At 43.5% G+C, this 26,632-nt stretch overlaps 1 protein-coding gene across 13 annotated transcripts in view; it reads right to left on the bottom strand.

The window, feature by feature from the left end:
* Positions 1-6,390, bottom strand: part of NF1 (neurofibromin 1) — a 265,468-nt gene extending 259,078 nt beyond the window's left edge. For 6 of the 13 annotated variants that reach the window (XM_025281027.2, XM_044939522.1, XM_044939523.1 and 3 more), the window contains exon 1: positions 5,922-6,389. In XM_025281027.2, the coding sequence (XP_025136812.1) occupies positions 5,922-5,981 (60 nt within the window). In that variant the 5' untranslated portion in view covers positions 5,982-6,389. Of the gene's footprint in view, positions 1-5,921 lie in introns of all 13 variants that reach the window. The other 7 variants (XM_044939527.1, XM_044939531.1, XM_044939526.1 and 4 more) reach the window with 4 other exon arrangements.
* Between the last annotated feature and the right edge of the window lie 20,242 nt (positions 6,391-26,632).

Raw genomic sequence — 26,632 nt, 5'->3', positions numbered from 1 at the left:
TACATAAGGGGGAACATCCAGAGACTGGTCAATTTTCTTTATTTGGTAAATATACAATCATCAGTCAGCTATATAGAAAATGTGTAAATTTTACATTTGAATAATCGTAGTCTTTTCAAAGCATTTCACATTCATTATCTTATCAGTTCAGTTCAATTCAGTCCCTCAGTCGTGTCCAGCTCTTTGCAACCCCACGGACTGCAGCATGCCAGGCCTCCCTGTCCATCACCAACTCCCAGAGCTTGCTCAAACTCACGTCCATCGAGTCAGTGATGCCATCCAACCACCTCATCCTCTGTTGTCCACTTCTCTTCCCGCCTTCAATCTTTCCCAGCATCAGGGTCTTTTCCAATGAGTCAGTTCTTCGCATCAAGTGGCCAAAGTATTGGTGTTTCAGCTTCACCATCAGTCCTTCCAATGACTATTCAGGACTGATTTCCTTTAGGATGGACTGTTTTGGTCTCCTTGCAGTTCAAGGGACTCTCAAGAGTATTCTCCAACACCACAGTTCAAAAGCATCAATTCTTCAGCGCTCAGCTTTCTTTATGGTCCAACTCTCACATCCATACATGACTACTGGAATAACCATAGCTTTTACTAGACGGACCTTTGTTGGCAAAGTAATGTCTCTGCTTTCTAATATGCTATCCAGGTTGGTCATAGCTTTTCTTTCAAGGAGCAAGTGTCTTTTAATTTATCCTATCAGATCACTGCAAAAAAATTTCCTTATGCAGACTTGACACTAAAAATAAGTGACAAATTCAAGATCACAAAGGTAGTCAATCAGATCTGAAACTTGATTCAAAAATGCTAGCTCTGTTGGAGGAAATATAAATAGGTACAAGTTCCTCCTTAAAGCTTTCTTTTGTTAAAAACCTATCCCCAGTTAAAATATAACTTATAAGATGGAGGCCACCATAAACACTAAATTATTAATAAAATTCAGTTATTTGCATTTAAAATAAAGCCAAATTACCACTCCTGTTAGCCAGTCTACCTTTGAACCAAGAATCATATGAAAAACATTCCATCAATGACTCAATGTGTGCTTGTAACTCTGCTGGGCCCTGGGGTGACTATTAGTAGAATTCTCACAGAGAGTTCTTGCTTTTCAGAAAGTTTACACTCCATTTGATAAAAAAGAGAAGAGAAAATAATGCTAAGCTATGTTCAATCAACCCTTCCAAGGGGAGACACTTTAAAGGGTGTTTCTGTAGAACCTGAGGTGACAAGCACATGAAGAAGTGAGGACGCAGTGAGTTTAGTCTATAAAGACTTCATGGGAAAAATGAAGCTCAAGCTACCCATTTAAGTGTGGACAGGAATTAGAAAAAGATAAAAGAGGAATTAAAGCATTTAGGCAGGGGCTGGTATAAACAGAGGCAGACAAGCAGCAATAAGCTTGACATACACAGAAGAGACTGAGCCAGCTTGCCTGTGACATAGGTACACACTGAGACATAACGAGAAAATGTTAGGTAAATTAAGTGGGGTCAGCTCCCCACAGACCATTGTGGCACAGGGAGATGCTGTTAAAAGTATTAAGGTCATCAAATATTTAAACTAGAAAGAAATCTTACAGATTTTTCTAGTCAATTCCAACAAAAAGGAAATACAGGATCCACAGAGATCTAATGGCTAGTATGAGGACTGAGGCTGTAAAGAGCAGGACAAAACTCACACCTTCATTTAGGAACCGCAGTTCAACGGTGGGCAGCACCATATGACAAAAAATGCACATCTGTCCAAAGGTGAAGGATCTGCAAGCATACATACAAGACAGCATGGTGCCTTGGGAATTCGAGACTGGTTTCCAGGGGTAATGGACCACCACAGTGGCATTACAGTTGATCAAAAAACCACTGTTTTGCCAGAAGGCATCACTTTCAAGAAAGCAGCAATCTAGAAGGAAAGCAAGAGGCAGGAGCTAGTTTTTTCATAGAGTTACAGAGGACATAGGTGGATAAACGAGAGGCGGCAGGCATTTGGCAACAAAAGGAAAAAAAAGACTGATCTATACAGAGAAAGGTACAAGACCAACCAAACGTTTAAGAGAAAAGAAATCTCAGTAAGTTTGAAGGTGAAAAGGAAGAAGCTCACATAAAGAAAAACTCAATTAGATGCTAAAGGTGGGAAGAGTGAGGGAGCACAGAGAACTAATTGAGGACCAGTTAGAAATCGTTTTTAAAAGATGAGTTCCAGAAAAAATAAGCAATTTTTTCTCACTCACCATACCCTTTGCCAAAAGAATATTCATTTTCAACTACTTATAAGGCCTTACAACAATGGCAGACCAGGCTTTAAGAACAAGGCTAAGGAATTTGGGGTTTTTTTTTTAATCCAAAGCAACTTCAAAGTTTTACAAATCTATCTGGCCAATTAACATGTAGTTTGTTACTTCAAAGACGCTTGCCAATCATTTTATAACAGAAGTTTTATACCACATATTCAAAGAACATTCTGATTAGCATTTAATTTACAACCACCAATAGTATTAAAAATTTAAAAATCCGAGTTTACTCTCTAATATGTTCTTTAAAAATGTAATTTTTTGGCTTTTTATATATCGCTTTTACTTGATCAGATGTGGAAAATGTATATTTACAACAAATCATTTGATGGTATCTTTCTCAACTTCTTAAAACAAAAACCTGCATATAACCAGTTTTTCTATACTCCTTTTCAGGAACAAAGTCCTACAGAAATTGGGCATATGAAGCTAGGTGAGGCAGGTGAGAAGGTTCTCTCTAATTTAAGTAACCTGGCTAATGAGCCACAAATTAAAGCTACACACCCACACCTAAAATTGCTAATTTCAATTTAGAAACTTACTATTTAGCACCCTACAGGCAGGTTAAGGAGCAGCAGAAGATATAACTTTACACATTCAGCTTTCTGGCTGTCTACCTTCACAAGTTCCATCCCTAATCAAAGTAGTATTTACTTTTTAAATTGTTAGGAATTGCTCAGTTGCCATAAATACTAGGCTTAGGTGCAATGTTATTTTACCCACTTGGAAACAAGGACTTGAGCTCACAATGTCAAGATGGAACACTACCACTGTTTAATCTGTGTCTACTGCACCAAGTTGCTGAGCAATACCCATCAGAGTACAATAGGTAATCAGCAGTGGCTAGTAAGGCATTTCTGCTTTTATCACCACAAATATTAGAAGTCTAACTAAAACATCAACTCAATCATAAATAGAGTTGCCATCTTTAGACATGCACATGCTCTCTGGTTCTTGGCTTAATAAAAAGTCTTAGCTGTAATAAAAAGCAGCAGCTTGACTCCCCCTGGACCCAGTGAAGCAAAGTACAGACAATATATTCAAAATTTAAAACTTTTAGACATAGTTGAAATACTGAAGACTCTCAAATATCTCTCACTACACGTAGGTTGTTTTCCCCCCTCAATATAAATGTAAACTCTTCCCTCCTAACTATACTTTTGGATTATTAAAACAAATCCTAGAGATACTTACCAGAAAAAATTATTCCTGATTGTCCAGCATTCAATACTTTTCATACTGAGGCTCTTATTATTAGGTCTGCTATGCGACCTTGAAAAGTCACTTAACCACTCTGAGCCTCAGTTTTGCCCACCTTCCAAACTCAAAGTAAACTCTAATTTAAATTAAACGTTTATTAATTCCATAATAAGTTAATGTCTACAAGTGCCTTACGTTAAACACCCAAACCCTTATACTTTGACATCTCAAAGTCAGTGGGCTTTAACCCTGTAAGGGAAAAATGTGAGGAATAATTTGTCCTATGGATCTTTCTCTTTAATAACAATATAAAAGTATAGTTTTTTAATGCTTGTTTAAAATTCTTATGTCCTTAATTGTTAACCGATGGTGTGAGTCTGATTCCACAATATTCATAACAAAGCAAACAACAAAGTACAAGGTCTTTCAACACTGGGGACAAAAAGAAGGAAACATTTACTTGCATCACTGGGCATATAATCAAAATCATTCTTCTTTTAAAATTTAGAAAACTATGTTTTCAATATGTGACAGATAAGCCTAGAGATCAACAGGTAAAAAGCAAAGAAATAAAGTTTAAAAACCGGAAAAAAAAAACTTTTAATTTAAAAAATATTGGGAGGGAGGGGACATGGGTGTACCTATGGCTGATTCTTGCTGATGTATGTATGACAGAAAACCACAAAATTCTATAAAGCAATTATCCTTCAATTTAAAATTTTTTAAAAAACTGTCAACAATAGTTGTGGTGTGAATCCATCAAATTCCTGCATCCAGATTAAAGTATCCACACAGTCTACCTTTGGGAACTGTGTGCCTTTTAAATCCTTTTTTAAAATTACACAGAGAATGTCTTTTCTATCAAGTTTTAAACGTAAGGCTCTATCAATAATACAATACAATATATGTGGTCACATTTCACTCCCTCAAATAGATTAGCAGTACAGTGGTTTAGATACTTTTTGGTCTGGAAGCATAAAGATAGGTGAAAGAACTTCAAGTCTCTGACAGCTTTGTAATTCTCTTTTATCTACGTAGCTTCTTCTCAAATTTCCTCTCAATTCCTCTGCCTATTCCTAAGTATCATTCAGATAGGTCAGAAACTGTTTATGGATTCACTCAGCTCCCAAAATCAGTTTCATGATTATATCCAGTAAACAAAATAGACTGACTCAATCTGAAGTAGTTCCTCATCACAGGAAGTTCATCCTAGAACTGCAGCTACAAAAGCATTCTTCTAAGCGATCCCCAACTACTCAACAGCAACACAAAGTTAAACTAAATCCTACTGACAAAAGGCTCCGGGTACATTCATTCTGGTCAGCCCCAGGAGTCTGTGGCTCAGGCAATAAAAAGGGACCTCCTCAAGCTAGGTAACTTTTTTTCTCCATCTCAGATATTCTCAATGCAAGTTCTCTTGTCAACTAAGAGGTGCGAGTTAAAAAAAGAAAAAACAACGACAACAAAACACTAGCAGAATTAACGGCTTCGGGACCACTTCCCAGCTGGCTTTGCTCTCTGTTGTCAGTGGTTCTGATGCAGTTTCCCACTTTCCTTTCACTCTGCTCCCCTTAATCCTCAAGATTCCCACTCCAGAAAGCAGTATTCATATTCTCAGACTGCTGGGCAAAATATAAAAGGGGAAACTGCAACTACCAAGGAAGAGGGGGGGGGAAGGAAAAATATTTCAGAAGCAGGAGGGAACAAGAACCATGGTTTCCACTGCAAAGGGCAATGTAAAAGCCAGTCTGGTCTTATCAGGATATGGGGGGCGGGTGGTGGGGGGCACTCGTGTGGGGCATCAAAAAGATGTGCAGTGTGTGCACTTGGAGTTCTCCGGGCGGGCTGAGACGATGGAGCAGAAAGTAAGAAAACCTGTGTTTCCCTGCTTTCTTCTACTCTTCCCCCTCCAAGAGAGGAAGCAGAAGAAACTGGGGGAGGGGCGGGATGTTATCTTTCTCCTATTGGGGGTACACAAGAAGGGCCTTGGGGTTCGTTCAGTTACTCACTCCCGTTTAGGAGGTCCACTGAGGGAAGAGGAAACCCCTAAATGTTACCCACCTCCGTTCACAAATAAAAAAGTAAGGGGGGGGGAGATGATTAAATCCAGATGGAGAGCCCCCTGAAAGCGCCCCCAGGTCACTCATCCCTATTAGCAAGCGGAAGGGCTGGGATAAAGGGGATGGAGGGTCGGAGGGGTGGTCAGGAAAAAGGCCCCACCCCCCGACTGAGGAGGGAGAGGGGCGCCCAAGACACCAGCCGTCCCCTCCTTGCCCGCACCTCCCCCCTAGGCCACCCCGTCTTATCCCCCCAAGCCTTTCCTCCGGAGCCCGAGGCAGCTGCGGGGGAGGCGGCCGCTCCTTCCTCCCCTCACCCACTCGGTCCCCACCCCCACTCCGCTCCCACCTCCCGCCCGCCCCGGGCCCGTTACCTGCTCGTCGAAGCGGCTGACCACGGCCTGGACCCATTCCACCGGCCTGTGCGCGGCCATGTCCTCCCCGCAGCCGGGGGGCGGCGGAGGGACCGGGCGGCCGGCGCCCAGGGCCGGGAAGAGGGCAGGGAGCGGGGGCTGAGGTGAAGGAAGAGGCGAGGAGAGGGTCTGAGGAGTGCAGGCTCCGAACGTTCCCACGGGGGTGGGGATGGGTGGCCTGTGCCCGGTCGGGAGGGGGAGAGGGGAAGGGGGCGTTGGCGAGGAGGCTGGGGGAAGGGGGGCGGGGGAGGGGGGCCCGGGGAGGGGAGGGGGCCTCCTGGTCGCTCTCCCCACTAGCGCCGTCTCCCCACAGCCATCACAGTCCGAGACGCCGCCATGACACCCCACCGGAAGTGGGATCCTTTCCACGGCCCGGGGAGAGGGAGAGCGAGCGAGCTCGAGATTGAGAGCGCGGCTGGGAAAGGGGAGGGGGAAGCGAGAGGGAAGGGGGCCTGCGGCGCATGCGCCCGCGCCGGCCGGTTTCATTAATGAAAAAGCGAGTCCTCCTGGAGGTGACGTCACCTAACTCCTCCGGGCCCGGAGGCGCGCGTCCCTCATCGCCTCCGGGCTCACCTCGGCTCGGGCTCTAGTTGCAGCCGGCCAGAGTCCGAGCCCACCCGGGAGCATCCGCTCCCATCTCACCACCGCCTTCAGCTCCTGGTCCCCCGCCGGCCTCTGGGTTTGGATTGCTCCCGGATTGGAAGTTAGGGCGCCCTGGGGCTAGCATTTCTCCCTGCACGCAGATCTTTGCCGCTGATTTCTGGGGAGCTGTGCTTTGCCTTAAGTCCTCGCAAAAAATAGGCACATAACCTCAGGTTTCCAGGTCCTCCGTAGCTACCATAGCCTGGTGAGTAACAGGAAAAAGTAAGGCCAAGGGAGATTAGGTAGTTGTTTTTTTTTTTTTAAACGTCCTCTTAAATCCCAGTGGTAGACCCAGTGGCAGTCAAAGTACTCAGACTCCGGAATCCCAGTCTACACTTCCTCTGCTGAATTGATGGGCACCCAAGTTAAAACTTTTGCGCATTTGATAATAGAAAGATTTAGTTTTCCACTATCCTCAAAAAAAACCTTTAAGGGCTTGGCATACATTATTAATTGAACACATTCATCAATTCATTTAACTCTTTCAACTAGCCTTTCCAATAGCTCTCATAACTCTCATGTAATGAGGCTGGGTCGCAAGAGATTGGTGATAATGCCTTAAGTCATAGAGTTGGTTAGTGGGTGGCAGTCAGAATGCAAACCCAAGTGCTTTGACCCCAAAGACAATAGAGACAGATAATGGCAGAGTCGGACACGACTGAAGTGACTTAGCATGGCTCTTCTGAAACAAAGGCCTTCCCTGTGCCCCCAGTACCAGAGTTGAAATGATTTCGTGTGGAATTGGGTCATGATAGTTTTCCAGGTAGACGATTACATCCAAAACGATGGATGATCTATCCATATCTGACATGAACTTCGGAGTGAGTTATTTTTAAATTCATCTTCCTAAATACACTTTACTTAGGCTAATATTAAAGTGAGTTTACACATTCTGGAGCACATCCTGATTAAGAGCCAGTGAGGCCACAGAACAGGATACTAACTGGGTGACAAGGTAGAGTGAAACCAGAATTTTACTTTTACCATAGATAACGCACAAAGCCAATAGCACATATACAGAGAGATACATCTGTGAGAGAAATTTCCAATTTCTGCCGGCTGGTGACTGTCCAAAATACATATTAAGTTAATTAATGTTTCATTCCAATAGAACAAGAGGACAGTGTCTGGATGGTTCTTTTGTCCATTCTTTAAGAATACAGCATGAATACTGACTTAATTTATTTTAGACGATGTCAGAAATGATGCTGACAGTGTGGACAAAAATGATCAATATTAACAATGTCCATCTATGGGTTCCTCAATTACGACCCTGGAGAAAGCTCTCACTTATACTCCCAAGAACTATCTCAGTGCCTCCATATCAGTGCCAAACTTCCAGACCCACAATCTATTTTTCCTTTTCTCATTTGTTGTTGTGTTTAGTCGCTAAGTCATGTCCTACTCTTGTGACCCCATGGGCTGTGGCCCACCAGGCTTTTCTTTTTTTTTTTTTTTTTTTTTTAAATTTTATTTTATTTTTAAACTTTACATAACTGTATTAGATTTGCCAAATATCAAAATGAATCCGCCACAGGTTTACATGTGTTCCCCATCCTGAACCCTCCTCCCTCCTCCCTCCCCATTCCATCCCTCTGGGTCGTCCCAGTGCACCAGCCCCAAGCATCCAGTATCGTGCATCGAACCTGGACTGGCAACTCATTTCATACATGATATTTTACATGTTTCAATGCCATTCTCCCAAATCTTCCCACCCTCTCCCTCTCCCACAGAGTCCATAAGACTGTTCTATACATCAGTGTCTCTTTTGCTGTCTCGTACACAGGGTTATTGTTACCATCTTTCTAAATTCCATATATATGCGTTAGTATACTGTATTGGTGTTTTTCTTTCTGGCTTACTTCACTCTGTATAATAGGCTCCAGTTTCATCCACCTCATTAGAACTGATTCAAATGTATTCTTTTTAATGGCTGAATAATACTCCATTGTGTATATGTACCACAGCTTTCTTATCCATTCATCTGCTGATGGACATCTAGGTTGCTTCCATGTCCTGGCTATTATAAACAGTGCTGCGATGAACATTGGGGTACTCGTGTCTCTTTCCCTTCTGGTTTTCTCAGTGTGTATGCCCAGCAGTGGGATTGCTGGATCATAAGGCATGTCTATTTCCAGTTTTTTAAGGAATCTCCACACTGTTCTCCATAGTGGCTGTACTAGTTTGCATTCCCACCAACAGTGTAAGAGGGTTCCCTTTTCTCCACACCCTCTCCAGCATTTATTACTTGTAGACTTTTGGATCGCAGCCATTCTGACTGGTGTGAAATGGTACCTCATAGTGGTTTTGATTTGCATTTCTCTGATAATAAGTGATGCTGAGCATCTTTTCATGTGTTTGTTAGCCATCTGTATGTCTTCTTTGGAGAAATGTCTATTTAGTTCTTTGGCCCATTTTTTGATTGGGTCATTTCCACCAGGCTTTTCTGACCATGAAATTTTCCAGGCAAGAATTCTGGAGTGGGTTGCCATTTCCTTCTCCAGGGCATCTTCCCAGCCCAGGGATAGAACCCATGTCTGCTGCACTGGCAGGTGGATTCTTTACCACTGAGCCACCAGGGAAGACTCCTTTTTTCATACTTCCTCTGAAAGTCCCTAATTACTTAACTGTTGGCATGGCTTTTTGCCTGTGCATTACTCTCATCTTTGCTAGACTGGGTATAAGTGCCCAAACTCTTGACTACCTTGGTCTCTGTGACATTCCATTGCTAAGATCCCTCTATATTTCCCTTTCCTCTTCTTTGGTTCCCCTAACTCCCCATTCCTCTCTAATTCTCTAGTGAGATACCCAAACTTCAGACCTTTGCCCTCTGCTCATTTTGCTTTATGGGCTCCAGCCAGCATGTCACTGGGCTTAGTCACTCAGTTGTGTCTTTGCAACCCCATGGATTGTATCCCACCAGGCTCCTCTGTCCATGGGGATTCTCCAGGCAAGAATACTGAAGTGGGTTGCAATGCCCTTCTCCAGAGTATGTCATTAATTTATCCAAGTCAACACTTGTTATCCTGGTGCCTCCCATGAGCGCCAAACCACTCATTACACTTGGAGGTCTAGACTAAAAAACTTCCTCTCCAATCAAATTCATTCAATGCCACTGAACCAATATTAAGTGTCCAAATGTCTACTATATGTACCATGCATAGTATAGTAGGAACTCTAAACAAAAATGCCAGAGAAGGTCATACATAGATACTGTGGCGAACTATAGAGGCACCTCCCCTTCTGTAAAGGAGCAGCAGCCACTCCACTCCAGTCAATCCCTGCCCTGCAACAATGTTGACACAGTGTTGCTAGATCTTCTGGTTACTCAAGAGAAACCAGAGTTCTGAATTTACATATTAACTCTTCCAATTTGTACATAGCGCCAGCCAATTCACTTTTTTTAAAACACTGTGCAGTCAAAATACCTCTGCTTTCTGAATTAAGCCCACAGGGCACCAGTTTGACTAGCTCTGGTCTAGTAGGAAGACATGGTCTTCAGAGCCGAATAGAATTAGATGTGTGTCCTAATATCCCCTATTCTGTACTGTTCTACACAAGAGGCTTTTAGGAGACCTAGTGTTTGGTATGGTTTTAAATGCATCTCTTTCAATCATGCTGTTTTTCACTCTGGCAACAATCTGATTTTTTTCTTCCAACTCTTCAAGAGGAGCCTTCCCCCAATTTCTTCCCTCTCCCCCACCTCCAGCAGGCCAAGGAGCAAGCAACTTCTTAGGACCCAGGCGCCCATTTCCCCAGCTGCTGGTGGCCAACAGCTCTCAACAGAATCCCTTTCCAGAAACTGCCCTCACAAGAGAGCTACCTGGAGCAGAGAGCCTGCACAAATGACCGGGAGATGCAACCTCATGGTGGGACCCCCCCAGGGCCCTTCCCACTCCAAAGTTCCCTTAAAGGATCAGCGGCCAAGGGGTCAGCTGAGGCCTCGTCTGTGACTGCATTTAGTCCAGCTTCTCTTTCTGCTGAATCCTACCCTTTCCACTCCTGTACGGTGTTCATCCTAAGGTTTTTACGTAGTAAGAGTCCTGCTTGCAAGTCTCCATGTCAGAGTGGGTTTTCCAGAGAATCTGAACTAAACCAAAGAGTCCCTTGAGTGTGGTCTGATCCAGTGGGGCTGAATTGCCCGCTGGTGAGCTGGCAGTAGGGCCTCAGGTGAAGCCCCAGTAGACCCTGGTACAACTGTTAAAGCCCTCAGCAGCTGTGATAGGATGGGGGTATGGAGTGTATTGATAATGTTAGTGTGAGAATGCACCGGTAGATGCAATCTCTCAGGCATCTTTAAAATCTGGGGAAAAGAGCAGTTTAAGAACTATGGGATTGGGTAGCTATTGATAGAGTAAATCTTTGCCTCAGGAAAAGACAATCCAAAGTTGAAGGTGATTAATCACCAATTAAAGGCTAAGGATGAAAGCTAGAGTTCTTCCTTAGCAGCATATAAATGAGGTGGAGGAGAGGGAGGAGGCAGAAAAAGCTCAGAATCAGGCTCAGGACCGAATTATCAGAGTAGAACTACCAAAAAATTGAATTCTCAGCTCTGCCAAGTCTGCAGTGGCAACGACAGGTCTGCAGCGGGGAAGAAGAGGGATCCTGACACTTCAGACAGGATATCTGGGTCAATACACTTAAAAACTTGACAACCCCATATTACGCTAAACACTGTGGGTTTGTCAAAATGCCCCACCCCACCTTGCTTGAAAATGAAGTATCTAGGAGACTTTTCTGGTGGTCCAGTGGCTAAGACTCTGAGCTTCCAATGCAGGGGGCCCGGGTTCAATCCCTGGTAAGGGAACTAGATCCCACATGCCTCAACTAAGACCCAGTGCAGTCAAATAAATATATTTTTAAAGAAAAGATAATGAAGTATCTACCTTGCAGAGCAACACATATCCTCCTCAGGATGTATCTGTACTTTTCCTCTGGTCTACCAGACCAATAACTAAAGTCAAGTCACAAGATAATCTGAGTGAGAAAATGCTGGGAACTGCCAAAGGAGGAGAGGTACTATTCATTCCGAAAGAGCTAAAGGACCTAGCTAGCATATATACATATACTTGCAGAAGCTGGGAGTATATATACATATATATATGAGAATATATATATAGGGTCAGGTCCGCGGGGTGCTGAATGGGGGAGGGAGGAGGAAGAGGCAGGCATAAGGCCAGACAAAGCAGAGTTTACTGATATGAGCATATTCCTGTCCTACAGTATTTTCATCCTAGCAAGAACCTCAGGAGCTAGTGCTAAAGATTGCTAGGATAGCTCTAGGAAGCTTGGAGAAATCAATGGTCCACATTAGGTGAAATACTGACAGAAAGGCTAGAGCTGTCATGGCAGACAGTAGAAGAAGGGAGCAAAAGACACAGGGAAGTGGCCATGCTAGAGGGGATAGACTATGTGGTGGTGGTGGTTTAGTTGCTAAGTTGTGTCCAACTCTTGGGACCCCATGGACTATAGCCTGCAAGGCTTCTCTGTCCATGGGATTTCCCAGGCAAGAATACTGGAGTGGGTTGCCATTTCCTCCTCCAGGGGATCTTCCCAACCTAGGGATAGAACCCACAGCTCCTGCATAGCAGGCGGATTCTTTACCACTGAGCCACCAGGGATTCCCGATATACTATGTACATCATACCAACTGACTACATGCTGCCACTAAGCACAAGGAACCAGGAACCCTCTGGGGGAAAGGACTCGGCCTTACTGATATACTCTTCTCTACAGGTCTGTGTTGATGACAGAAGATACTGTTACAGAGCTGGGCTCCCTCATAGCAATGGGCCTAATAAGACCTTGAAGAAAGAGAGACCAAGTGGCAATGTTTAACCAGCAGAAATTAAGTGCCATTGTTAAGAGAGGTGAGATTAGCATGGCAACCAGAGGGGCATGACCTACAGACAGCTATGGAGAGAGTTAACAGAACACTGTGTACTTAGAGGAAATGAGGGCACCAAGGTTCATTGTGTATACATTTTATTTTTTTTTTAATGCAAGTACTAGTGGTAAAGAATCCACCTGCCAATGCAGGAGACATAAGAGATGTGGGTTCAGTCCCTGAATGGGGAAGATCCCCTGGAGGAGGGTATGGCAACCTACTCCAGTTTTCCTGCCTGGAGAATGCCATGGACAGAGGCGTCTGGTGAACTACAGTCCATAGGGTTAGAGAGTCAGACGCGACTGAAGCGACTTAGCATGCATGCACAGTTGATTTACAACATTGTGTTAATTTCAGATGTACGGCAAAGTGATTTGGTTATATTTTTTTTCAGATAATTTTCCATTACAGGCTATATTAAGATATTGAATATTGTTCACTGTATTAGTCAATAAAAGCTTGTTGCTTATCTATTTTATATAAAATGGTGTGTATCTGTTAATCTCATGCTCCTGATATACCCCGCTTCCACTTTGGTAATCATAAACGTGTTTTTCATGTCTGTGAATTTGTTTCTGTTTTGTAAGTAGATTCATTTGCATTATTTTTATGATATATAATATTTGTCTTTCTCTGACTTACTTCACTTAGTATGATGTTCTCCAGGTCCATCCATTCTGCTGCAAATGGCAATATTCCATTCTTTTTTATGGCTTAGTAGTATTCCATTATATATGTCTGTATGTGTATATATATCACATCTTTATCCACTCATCTCAGTGGATATTTAGGTTGCTTCCATGTCTTGGCTATTGTGAATAGTGCTTCTGTGAACATTGGGGTGCATGTATCTTTTCAAGTTTTCATCTTTTCTGGATATATGCCTAGGAGTGGGATTGCTGGGTCATATGGTAGCTCTATTTTTAGTTTTTTAAGGAACCTCCATAATGTTTCTCCTAGTGGCTGCACCAATTCTGTGTACACCTTTTAAAACTCAAGTATGAATGAGGAGAAGTCTGAGGGACACTGTCCCCATAAAAAGTCACAATCTTCTGCCTAGTTTCTGGACCTCAGCCAGTGTTCAGATACAGAACCTAACGACTAAAGAAGGCTGGATTTCCAGTAAGTGCATATAATAACAAGTCCTTTGGTCCTTTGTGAATGTATAATTAGGATAGATATACTTGGTAGCTGGCAGAAGCCCCACCTTAGTTCCTCGGCCTGTGGGATGAGTGGTTATAGTGGGGAAGGTCAAGTGGAAGCTTCTGAAACTGCGCCCCCACCAACCTAGCCAGGATTATAAATTAAAAAAAAAAAAAAAACCTGCCTCCCCTGGGGGAATTACAGAAATTAGGGTACAATTGCAGAGTAGCCACAATGGCAGACACGGAGACTGTGCGTGGGCCTGACAGCATGGGCTCCAGCTCCAAGGCTGATTGGGCTCCTGATGCTACCACGTGCCCAACCTGCCAGCAACAGAGACCAAAGCTGAGTCCCCTCTACGGCATCATCCCTCAAAGGAAACCACCCAGCCAGGTGATAGCAAATTGACCTCTTCCAACCTAGAGGTAATAGTCATTTATCTTGACTGGAGTAGGTACACATCCTGGGTATGGGTTTGCTTTTCCTACCCTCAGGTTGGTTAGTTGGTTTGTTTCTTTGTTTTTAGCCCACATCACTGTTTAAGGGTCTACAGAATATTTGATCCACTGACACAAGATCCTAGGTAACATAGTACCGGACCAAAGAAACCTCCTTACAATACAGCAGCAGATTCATGATCATATACCTATTGGCCCTATAACATACCACATCACCCAGAAACTGCCACTCTAGGAATGTCTATTTGAAGACACACCTGAGGCCCAGATTAGAGATGATACCCTGAGAGGAGGGGGCACCATCCTCTAGGACAAATAACATGCCCTAGTCAAAGACCACTATGTACTGCTACACCCCCAGTAGGTAGGGTTCACAGATCTGAGAGCTGAGGGGTAGAAGGAGGGGCCCTGCTTCACATTAACCCCAGTGGTCCATTTGGGGAGTCTCTGTTTCCCATCCTCACAACTCTGGGTTCTGTAGGACTAGAGATCCTTGTTTCCAAAGGGGGAACTCTTCTACCAGGGGACACAGCAATAGTCCTATTAAGCTTCAAGCTATGAGTGCCTTCCTGTCACTTTGGGGTGCTTGCACTAAGACACTGGCAGGCAAGAAAAGAAGTCACCATCTTGGAAGAGATAAGTGACCCTGATCATCAGGAAGTTGTAGAGATGCTATTAGGTAACGGGGCAGAATAGAAGATGTCTGGAGATTTCCCTGGTGGTCCAGTGGTTAAGAATCTGCCTTGCAAATGCAGGTGACCTACTTTCCATTCCTGGTCAGGGAACCAAGATCCCACATGTTATGGAGCAACTAAACCCACCCACCACAACCACTCAGCCTGCAAATCACAACTAGAGAGTCTATGCACTGCAACAAAAAATCTCACATGATGCAATGAAGACCCAACACAGCCAAATAAAGAAATAGATATTTTAAAAAAGAATATGTCTGGCAATCTACAAGGGCATCTCTTGGTACTCCCTTGTTCAATTATCATGGTAAATGGACAACTATAGCAGCCACATCTGAAAATGATGTGGTGACTAGAGGCTCAGATCCTCTCAGGGATGTGTGTTTGGGTCATCCTACCATAGAAGCCACTGAGAGTAGCATAGATGCTACCTTAGGGTCAGGGAACTCTAGAAAGGCAAGGAAATGGAGATGATCAGTGCAGTCTTAAGACCAGTGACAGTGGTGAGGGCTATAATGTATCCTACTAACTATACTCTCGTTAACTTCTCCTTGGAAAAGAGACCAACCAAAAGCTGTAGGAAATAGTCCCAGAGTTTATATGAAGAAAGTGGATTTGAACAGTAGAAGGCTTTGACAATAGAGAACACCACTGTGTCCACTTCAAGACTGAAGCCCTCATTCTGCACCCCACCCCTCCTGCTGGGAGGATTAGTAGCTGGCTGATGCCTGTCTGAGACCCTATCAAGAAATTGCCATCAATTGAAAAGAACTGCCTTGTCCAAGGTCATATCCACTTCCCATGAAAACCCACTTCCAACCTAGGGGGACCCCCAACTTCTTCAAGCAGCTAAAGCCCTGGCCCTCAAGGACTTTGCCTCAACGTGGGACTACTCTGATGGGCCTTCTCAACTGCAAAGCTCCTTGTGGGATTGGCCAAATCCTTTGTTGCAATTATGTCCTAGTTCAACTTCCCCTTCTGGCCAATCCTACTTTCTTGTTCCCAACATGGATTAATCCTGAAGGCACTTCACAATGAACTTCCTGTCTACAAATCTCCATCTCAAAGTCAGTTTCTCCCTGAGATATCCAAGTTCAAATGACAGCACTACTCACTACCTGACTGGCAAGTTAATCCGTCACTCTAAGCCTCACTTTCCACATCTACCAGTTCAGTTCAGTCGCTCAGTCACATCTGACTCTTTGCGAGCCCATGGACTGCAGTACGCCAGGCTTCCCTGTCCATCACCAACTCCTGGAGCTTGCTCAAACTCATGTCCATTGAGTCGGTAATGTCATCCAACCATCTCATCTTCTGTTGTCCCCTTCTCCTCCCGCCTTCAATCTTTCCCATCATCAGGGTCTTTTTTAGTGAGTTGGTTGTTCTCATCATCAGGTGGCCAAAGTATTGGAGTTCCAGCTTCAGCAACATCTATTCATGGGATGATAATAAAAGTACCTGCTTGGTGGTGCTCGTGGTAAAGAACCACCATCCCCACCCCCACCTGCCAATGCAGGAGATTCAAGAGATGTGGGTTTGATTCCCTGGGTCAGGAATATCCCCTGGAGTAGGAAATGGCAACCAACTCCAGTATTCTTGCCTGGGAAATTCCATAGACAGAGGAGCCTGGCAGGTTACAGTCCATGGGGTCACAAGAAGTTGGACATAAATTAGCACACACACAATGTTTCATAGGCTGTCATGAGAGTTAAATGAAATAATACTAATAAAGGGCTTGGCACAGTGCCTGGCATCCAGTAGGTATTTCCCAGTTGGGTAAAAGAACACCCAAAAACTGGAATAAAAAAGATCCAGTTTGACTCCGAAAACTAAAAAGCAAATAGCACTGGAAAGAGAGGAGGCAATGAGAGGGGAGTTTACATGTGTTAGCAGAGGTTCAGGGAGCATTTTGGTGGAGAGAAATACAGCACATACTGCCAGTTGCCTAGCCATCATTCTTTCCTTTTCCCCTCAGTTACGTTCTTAGGAACATAAGGAATATGTGTCCACTTTAAAAACAAACAAAAATCCTTGCCTTCCCAGACTCTCTTTCTACTAAAGATGGCCAACTGACCCGTACTCCCAATGAGATATAAATAGGACTCTAAGAGGTAGAGTTTCCAAAAAAATTTTGGAATTATTTTCCTGAAACAAGAAGATAGACTCAGCTGGCATGCATGAAGCCTTTTTATTCTTCTTCTTTCTGCAGTGAACACAGATTCAAAGTAGGTATTCAAATACCTACTTGGGGTGAAGTAGCCATTTTGCTAAAGACTAAAGGTAAGTGGGGTCCCTGACAATTTCTCAAGCAGTGATACTGGCCCTGAACTGCCTACTCCTGAAGTTCTGGTAACATAAGGAAAACGAAAGCTTCATTTAGTTATGCTGGTGTGTACAGGTGTCGTTAGTTAAGTTGCTCAGTCGTGTCCGACACTTTGTGACCCCGTGGACTGTAGCCCACCAGGCTCCTCCGCCCATGGGATTCTCCAAGCAAGAATACTGGATGGGTTGCTATTTCCTTCTCCAGGGGATCTTCCCGACTCAGGGATCAAACCCAGGTCTCCCACATTGCAGGCAGACGCGTTAACCTCTGAGCCACCAGGGAAGCCCCAGAGGTGTCATCACCTGTAGCTGAATGCCACCCCAGTTCACACCAGTGGGTATTAAGAGATGAAAAGAGAGAGGACATTAGCGGCTGCTGTTTAGAGATCTAGGGGAACAGAGAGGTGTCTCTCTCAAGTGTTACCATGAGTTATAAATTGAAGAATGCACCTTTCATTTTTGGTTGCTGCATTCTTTTTCTGAATGCAATACCACCCTAAAGCTGGGCCACATGAAGCCTAGGATTTATTTATTTATCGATCAATAAATATGCCATCAGAGAAGCAGTAGTATCGTTAGAGCTATTAATAGGAACAGCAGGGGCTGGGGAAGAGCCTGCAGAGGGAAACAAGAAATAGAAATTGACTCTATCATGACTTCACTCTGTATCTGGGCCTGAAATAATTTTTTTTTCTGTCTACCTTTGAAAACTCATCTGGGCCAGACAAAGACAAATACTGTATGGTATCACTTACATGTGGAACCTAAAAAATAGTCAAATTCATAGAAACAGAGAGGAAAATGATGGTTGCCAATGGCTGGTGAGTAGGGGAAGTAGGGAGATGGTGGTTGACGGGTACAAATCTTCAGTTACAAGATGAATACGTCCTAAGGATATAATGGACAGCATGGTGACATCAATAATACTGTATTGTGGGACTTCCTTTGTGGTCCAGTGGCTATGACTCTGTGTTCCCAATGCAGGGGAGCAGACCCAGTACAGCCAAATGAAAATTAAAAATAATAATACTGCAGTGTATGTTTGAAATTGCTAAGACACTAGATCTTAAACATTCTCACCAAAAAAAAAAAACCACAAACGAACTGGGGTGATGGATGAGTTAATTAACTTGATTGTGGTAATCATTTCACAGTGTATATGTATCTCAAATCATCACGTTATATACTATAAATATGTTGCAGCTTTACTTGTCAGTTACACCTCAATAAAGCTGGAGGGGGTGCAGGAAGCTGGCCTTATCCCCTCATGGCTGAACTTTGCCTGGCCACCCCGGGCCTCACTCCCTGAAGCTTTAAAGCACTCATTGCCATCCCATCTTCATCTCAGGGTGTGCTAGGCTTCTGGCTCCTAGCAATACCAAGCCACAGGAGAACCATAATAAATTTGCTCTGAATGATTAATCAAAGGGGAGCAGCTGGAAACAATTAATTACTGGCTAATTGTTATCAATTGTCTAGGTAACAAAAGCTAATATGAATACTCATCCTATACGCGTGTTCTCATCTAGTTATTTAAAGGTGAGTTATAAACCACTGAGAAAGAATGTTTTTCCTTCAGTCTTTGGTGCTATAGTTGTCTCCCAAACTTTAATTTCAGAGAATTCTGAAATCAAATTCACTTTCACTATCTTTCACTTCTTCATTCATTCATGTCTGTCTATGGCAGCTAAGTGTTAGATAGGACTTGTGATAGATGACTTAAATCTTGCCCTGAAGAAGTGCAGTTACGAGAAAAAGACAGCTCTCTAAACAATTACCCTGCCATTCTGTTATCATAGCATAATAGAAGCTTCCTTTCATGAAGCGCTTACAATGTGTCAGGTACTCTGTACTTCTATACAATATAAGGCACTTATGTACAGTAACATTTAAAAATTGTATACAGCCTGTGAGGTGGCTATTCCTAGCTCCTTTTTACAGGGAAGGAAACAGAAGCTCAGAAGGAAATGGCACCCCACTCCAGAACTCTTGCCTGGAGAATCCCATGGATGGAGGAGCCTGGTGGGCTGCAGTCCATGGGTCGCTAAGAGTTGGACACGACTGAGCGACTTCACTTTCACTTTTCACTTTCATGCATTGGAGAAGGAAATGGCAACCCACTCCAGTGTTGTTGCCTGGAGAATCCCAGGGACGGGGGAGCCTGGTGGGCCACCGTCTATGGGGTCGCAGAGTCGGACATGACTGAAGTGACTTAGCAGCAGCAGCAGCAGCAGCAAACAGAAGCTCAAAAGGATGCAGTAATGTATTCAGGGCGCTCAGCTAGTGCGTGGTGAATCTGGTAGTTAAATGCAGCCCTGTCTGACTGAGATGCAGGTCCATTCTGTTAACCATCATCCTGTTCACAGAAGAGTTGTTGAAACACTCATCTCTCCATATATTCCATGTCAGAGGAGTTTGAGAAATGCTATGCACTGTGGCTCCACATTCTCGATTCACAGTGTCATTTTGCTTTATAACATAATAGTTTAGGTCGGTGGTACTCAAACTTTTTTGAAGACATATTCCTATCACTAAAATGATTTAACACTCATGCCCAGTATAGGTTTATTTACTTAAACATTCTATACATATTCTAAACTATCCATTTTATTTAATAATGTATTACTTTTTGTTTTCACTGGCATGTCAGATATTAGCAATATTATTAATGATAGTTAATATATTATAGGGCTTCCCAGGTGGCGCTAGTGGTAAAGAACCCTTCTGCCAATGCAGGAGACATAAGAGATGCGGGTTTAATCCCTGGGTTGGGAAGATCCTCCAGAGGAGGGCATGACAACCCACTCCAGTATTCTTGCCTGGAGAATCCCCATGGACAGAGGAGCCTAATGGGCTACAGTCCATAGGTTCACAAAGAGTATATATTACATATAAATATATTATAAAGCTATAAAATATTACTAATAATGTTTATAATAATATTTTTATTGAGAGCATTACGATTGGACTTTATCATTATTTTCAGCATCATGATTTATTGATCTTTTCAAAGTTCTGGTTCTAAAGATCAGTTTATTTTGTTACTTCCTTTTTTAAAGATGTATTTCTTTCTTTATTTATGGCTGCGCCGAGTCTCCATTGCTGTGCGTGTGCTGTGCGTTGAGGTAATTACGGAGGGCTACTCTATAGTTGTGGTGCTTGGGCTACTTGTTGCGGTGGCTTCTCTTGTTGCAGAGCATGGGCTCTAGGTACTCGGGCTCAGTAGTTGTGGTGCACGGGTTTAGTTGCTCCACTGCGTGTGGGAACTTTCCAGACCAGGGATCCAACCCATGTCTCCTGCATTGGCAGGCAGATTCTTAACCACTGGACCACCACAGAAGTCCATTTTGTTAGTCCTTTAATGGCTACCATAACTGAAAAGTTTCCTCTAATGATATTAGTTTTTCAACCTCAGTTACTAACTCTGCAAGGATGCTGCTGCTTTTGCAATGCACTTAGTATATTTCCTTTTTCCCTGAGTCTAATCAGTTGTTTGTCTAAACTAATAAATGGATTCAAAATCTACTGAAACATTTCCTTCTTACCTTTAATGGATAAAATGTTTTACTTTCAAATTTTAAAAGTGTGCATCTATGAGAATTTTTATGTGTGCACACAAGTTTTTTTTCAGGAAAAAGCCATGTAACTATGAAATAAAGAACTATTTTCAAAATGTTCTCTCCAAGGACTTCCATGATGGTCCAGTGGCTAAGAATCCAGACTCTCTATGCAGGGGGCCCAGTTTTGATTCCTGGTCAGGGAACTAGATCCTTCATCCTGCAACTAAGAGTTCTATGCTACAGCTAAAGACCCTGCATGCTGCAACTAAGACCCGGAGCAGACAAATAAATAAATACAAATAAATATTTTTTTAAAATGCCCTTTCCATAGCATGTTTCATTAGGAAAGGAGTTAGTCACTCTCTTCATCATTGTCAGATAACACCTTTATCTTGTGTGTGTGTGTGTCTGTTTTAAAAAAAAAAAAAAATTTAGAGTATTACTGACAGCCTCTGTCCTTCACAAGAAACCTCCTTATAGCCCTAAGGTACAAAAGATGATTGTTACCCACGTACAAAGACGCACCTTGTCTTGGATCCCAGAAAAGAGTACATTCTATATCATCTGTGGAAGTCTAAGATAAGGGTTTATCTTCGTCCTATGGAATTCCAAATGTGGGAATAATTTCATATTGGTCAGGTTCTTGGTTGCACACATTCAGAGGCCACCTGCAGTTTACCTGAACAGAAACAGAGAGTCCTGAAAGGATATTGATGGGTCACAGAACGGATGGGGAAGCAGGGTGATGGGCCCCAGGAAACAGGCAGGAACCAGTGGGGGTGAGTCAGCAGGAAACCCAGCCAAAGACATGACACAGGAGCATGACTCACGGCCACAGGCACCGCTGTGAGTGCTCTCTAAGGGCTCCTGGGCCTGTGCGTCATCAGCCCTCCGCAGCGTCACTCCCGGCTGGAACACCCCGTTGGCTGAGCCAGAAAGCAGCATAGGGACTATCTGGCCTTTATGAGCTTCTGCTGCAGGCAGGGCCCTCCTTTCAAGACCTTCAGGACCTTCCAAGGGTGGAATTCCAACTAAATAGAAATGAGACTTAGGTGCTGCATAGGCAGAAGAAAAAAATCACAATTTGGAAATATCCAAGAAAGAACTATTTTCGATCTTCTCATTTTAATTCAGAGACATGGTAGGTTTTTAAAGGACATATTTGAGATCCAGACTATTCAATTTGTCATACGCAATACTTTGGAGGGCAGAATGGGAGAGACTGGGTTAAGTGTGTGGCTTGAGCCTGGGTTTGAAGGCCAGGAGGGCTATTTCCAAGCTGTGTGGCCCTGGGCAAGATAATCAGCCTCTCTGAGCCTATTCTTATCTATAAGATTGGGTAACTATACCTGCCTCACAGCGTTGGACTTTGAGGTTTTTGTGAGATAATGTTTGTGAAGATCTTACCAGTGACTAAGACTCCGCACTCCCAATGCAGGGAGCCTGGGTTTGATTTCTGGCCAGGGAACTAGATCCCACACGCCTAAGCTAAGGATCCCACATGCCAAAGATCAAAGATACAGCGTGCTGCAACTAAGACCCAGCGCAACCAAATAAGTAAATTAAATAAATAAATTTTTTTTTTAAATAAAGATTGGGCACTGTTAACTCTTACAAAGATGAATGAAAGTGTAAATAAAATGCTCCATTGAACACTAAATTCATCAGGATGCTAAGAAGAAAGAGGCCTGGCTCTATTCCATTACCCTGAAACCAGGGAGCACTATGTCTTTTAACACCTTGAAGTGTGCTTCTTTTTAAAAAAGTGTTTTTTTAGGTTGGGCTCCCCAGAACCAAAGCCTGGGGTGAGAAACTGTGTGCACGTGATTTATTAAGGAAGGGCTCCAGGAGAAATCAGTAAAGGAGTGGGTGAAGGGGGAAAAGGAAGAGACCGACGAGGCTGCCATTCGGCCCGGCAATGCCGGGGACTCTGGAATGCAAGTCACACCTGTGTCTCTTCCAACTGAAGGCAAGGCCCTTGCACTCCGCACCTGCGGTCATCAATTAAGGACCACCCCAGGAGGATGAAAACTGCTAGGAACTTCCAAAACCCTGCCCTGGAGGAAAGAGGGGCTTCTGAAGCCTCAGATTAGGTTCCCAAAGAAGAGTCACAGGTGAGGCCATTGTAAACAAAAGCACACTTGAAGCTGGGGAGAAATGACCAAAATGGTAAAAAAAATATATGTATATATCTGGGAGGATTTGGGCAGAGACTCAGCATCCTGCCCTCTGTAATGATTCGCTTATTGAGACACTGAGCCTGGGGGATCCTCAAAAGGCACTACGGTGAAGAGGGAATCAACAGCCCAGCAGCACAAACCATGAAGGAACATTGTAAGAGGCATTTGATAGTCTTGGAGGACCAAAAAGAATTAAGATGTATCTGCAAGTCCTAAACTGCAAATTACTATATATATAGGAGATAAACAGCAAGGTCTTCCTGGGTAGACCTTGCACAAGGAACTGTATCCCATATCTTGTAATAAATTACAACAGAAAGGAATCTGAAAAGAATATATACATAAAACTGAATCACTCTGCTGTATACCAGAAACTAACACAAGATTGTAAATCAGCTATGCTACGCGTGCCTGCTAAGTTGCTTCAGTCATGTCTGACTCTTTGTGACGCTATGGACTATAGCTCACCAGGCTCCTCTGTCCATGAGATTCTCCAGGCAAGAATACTGGAGTGGGTTGCCATGCCCTTCTCCAGGGGATCTTCCTGACCCAGGGATTGAACCCAAGTCTCCTGCAGCTCCTGCACTGCAGGCAGATTCTTTACCGCTGAGCCACCGGGGAAGTCGAAATCAGCTATGCTGCTGCTACTGCTGCTAAGTCGATTCAGTCGTGTCCAACTCTGTGTGACCCCACAGATGGCAGCCCACTAGGCTCCTCTGTCCCTGGGATTCTCCAGGCAAGAATACTGGAGTGGGTTGCCATTTCCTTCTCCAATGCATGAAAGTGAAAAGTGAAAAGTGGAAGTGAAGTCGCTTAGTCGTGCCTGACTCTTAGCGACCCCATGGACTGCAGCCTACCAGGCTCCTCCGTCCATGGGATTTTCCAGGCAAGAGTACTGGAGTGGGTTGCCATTGCCTTCTCCAGAAATCAGCTATACTTCAATTGAAAAAAGAAAAAAAGAATTAAGATGACTTCCCGCTTCCGACCTTCTGTAGTTACTTTTTGTTAACCCTTTTCTGTCGGGAAGCACCAGCACGTGGTGGTTAAGAGGCGCCCATCAATTAGAGCTACACAGTCTTGGTTTTGAATATAAAATCTGGCCTCAGTTTCCTCATCTTTAAAACAGGGATAATGCAGACTTCCCTGCTGGTCCAGTAGCTAAGACTCTGCACTCCCAAAGCAGGGGACCTGGTTCAATCCTAGGTCAGGGAACTAGAGATCACATGCTGCAACTAAGAGCTTGCATACCACAACTAAAAGATCCTGCATGCCGCAACAAAGACTGAAGATCTGTGTGCCGCAGTTAAGACCCTGTGAAGTCAAATAAATAAAATAAATGTTAAAAAACAACAACAACAAAAATAAAAATAAAAGAGGGATAATGATAGTACCTACCTCATAGGGTTGTTGATTCCTAAGGAATCAAACAGTTACTCGTTGTAAAGCACTTAGAGTGGTATTTGGTAATAAGGTAAACACTCTATTCGGAGAAGGCAATGGCAACCCACTCCAGTACTCTTGCCTGGCAAATCCCATGCACGAAGGAGCCTGATGGCCTGCCGTCTATGGGGTCGCAGAGACTTGGACACGACTGAAGCGACTTAGCAGCAGCAGTAGCGGCAAACACTCTATTGCTGTTGTTGTTATTGTTCAGTTGCTAAGTTGTGTCCGATTCTTTGCGACCCCATTGACTGCAGCATGCCAGGCTTCCCTGTCTTTCACTATCTCCTGGAGCTTGCTCAAACTCATGTTCATTGAGTCAGTGATGCCATCCAACCATCACCCATGGTTTGGCCAAAAGCAACATGCCTGGACCACGGCTGTCAAACAACTAGATGAATGGGAAGAGTCTTTGAAAATTGGTTTGTGGATTCTAGGTAAGTGGAAATGTACAGAGCAGCTGTATATGAAGTTGAGATAAGTGGACTTACCTGGATGGCTGTGTTGCTGGAGATCTCCTATCCTCCAGGATACCCACCCTTAGACTAGGGCACCTTGCTCTCTCCTCCCAGGGAAAAAACAGCAATACAGGGGAAGGGTTTGGAGTCAGACTGTCTGGTCTGGGTTATATCCTGATCAGAAACAAACTGGGTGACCTAAGCTTAGCATGTAACCTCTCTGAGACTCAGTGTTCTCATCCATAAAATGGAGTTAATTATATTAATAAGACCTACTTCATAGCGCTTTTTTTTTTTTTGGATATGCCACGTGGCTTGCAAGATCTTAGTTCCCTGGCTTCAGCCATGAAAGCATCGAGTCCTAACCACTGGACCACCAGGGAGTTCCCTGGTTTTGTTTTCAATTTTGTTTTTTCAGGGTTCATTGGACCTATAGCACATTGCCTGGTATGTGTTATATGATTAAAACATGTTATCCATTATTATTTGGCCAAAACTCCTGAAACAAGCTTCATTCTTGTTAAGCTTATTTAAGTATCATCAGCTTTTTGGTTAGTTATGGTTTATAAAAGCAAAATATAAAAATAGTATTATCTTTTCAGACTGAGAAGAATGTTTTCAAACTTAAAAAAATTAATCAGTGAAGCCTTGTTTTCAAACCAATTTCTGTTAGAAGCCTGATGTGTAGAACCAATGAAAGCTGCTCTGCGGGGTGGAGCCTAGACAGCTGGCCTCATCCTTCTTTCTCAGCTGACATTTCTGACACCCTGGGGAGCCCTGGACTCCTGGAACAAGAACACCCCCCCATATTCCGGCATTTTTTCTAGTGTCTTCTTATTTTACAGTCTGAAGTTTACTAGGGGAAAGTGGCTCATTCAAGATCTCCCCAACTCAATGGGGGATTAGGAGGTACAAACTACTAGATGTAAGACAGGCTACAAGGATGTGTTAAACAACATGGAGAATATAGCCAATATCTTGTAATAACTGTAAATGGAGTAAATATTTAAACTGTATTAAAAAATAAAAATTAAATTGGGACTTCCCTGGCAGTCCAGTGGTTAAGACTCCATGCTTCCATGCCCCAAACCAGGGGCACATGTTTGATTCCTGATCAGGGAACTAAGATCCCACAGGCCACATGGTGAGGCCAAAATAATTAATTAATTAATTAAAACTTTAAAAAGATCCCCCCAGCTGGAAAATAACAGAGTAGGCACCTGAATCCAGTCAATATTGCCTTTGATAGTTTCTCACGCTTCCATCATCTGAGCAATTCTTGGTTTTGCTGACTAAAGTAGCATTTCATTGGTTTATTGGACAATTACTTGGTTCATAATGTAGTTCCTTGCTGTGATTCCCGCCTTTGTGAAATTCTTTACTGTTATAAGCAATCATATCCATGAATCTGACATTTGATGCTATACATTTTCTTAATTTACATTTAAACTAAAACGTGCGAAAATTTAAAAGTACTTGTCCATACACCATTTAAAGCTTAAGTATGCACACCCCACAGACCCTCCCAGTGACTTCCATAGTACATTTTGGAAAATACTTCTCTGTGTGCAAAAAAGAAAATACCTTAGCTTTAAGGAAGCCAGTTCAGGGGAGGAACCATATCTTTACCAGAGACCAGGAGGTTCAGGCTTCTCAGATGGCATTAAGTGGTAAAGAACCCACGTCCCAATGCAGGAGACTCAAGGGACGCAGGTCTGATCCCTGGGTTGGGAAGATCCCTGGAGGAGGAAATGACAACCCACTCCAGTATTCTTGCCTGGGAAATTCCATGGACAGAGGAACCTGGCTGGCTCGAGTCCACGGGGTCACTAAGAGTTAGATATGACTTAGCATTCACACAGGAGGTCCAGGGATTTTCTGGGCCCTGTT

This window comes from Bubalus bubalis, chromosome 3 (assembly GCF_019923935.1).
Source record: "Bubalus bubalis isolate 160015118507 breed Murrah chromosome 3, NDDB_SH_1, whole genome shotgun sequence".
Classification (NCBI taxonomy): domain Eukaryota; kingdom Metazoa; phylum Chordata; class Mammalia; order Artiodactyla; family Bovidae; genus Bubalus; species Bubalus bubalis.
The sequence above is the reverse complement of the archived record's forward strand: the minus strand, read 5'-3'. Positions and strand labels throughout refer to the sequence as shown.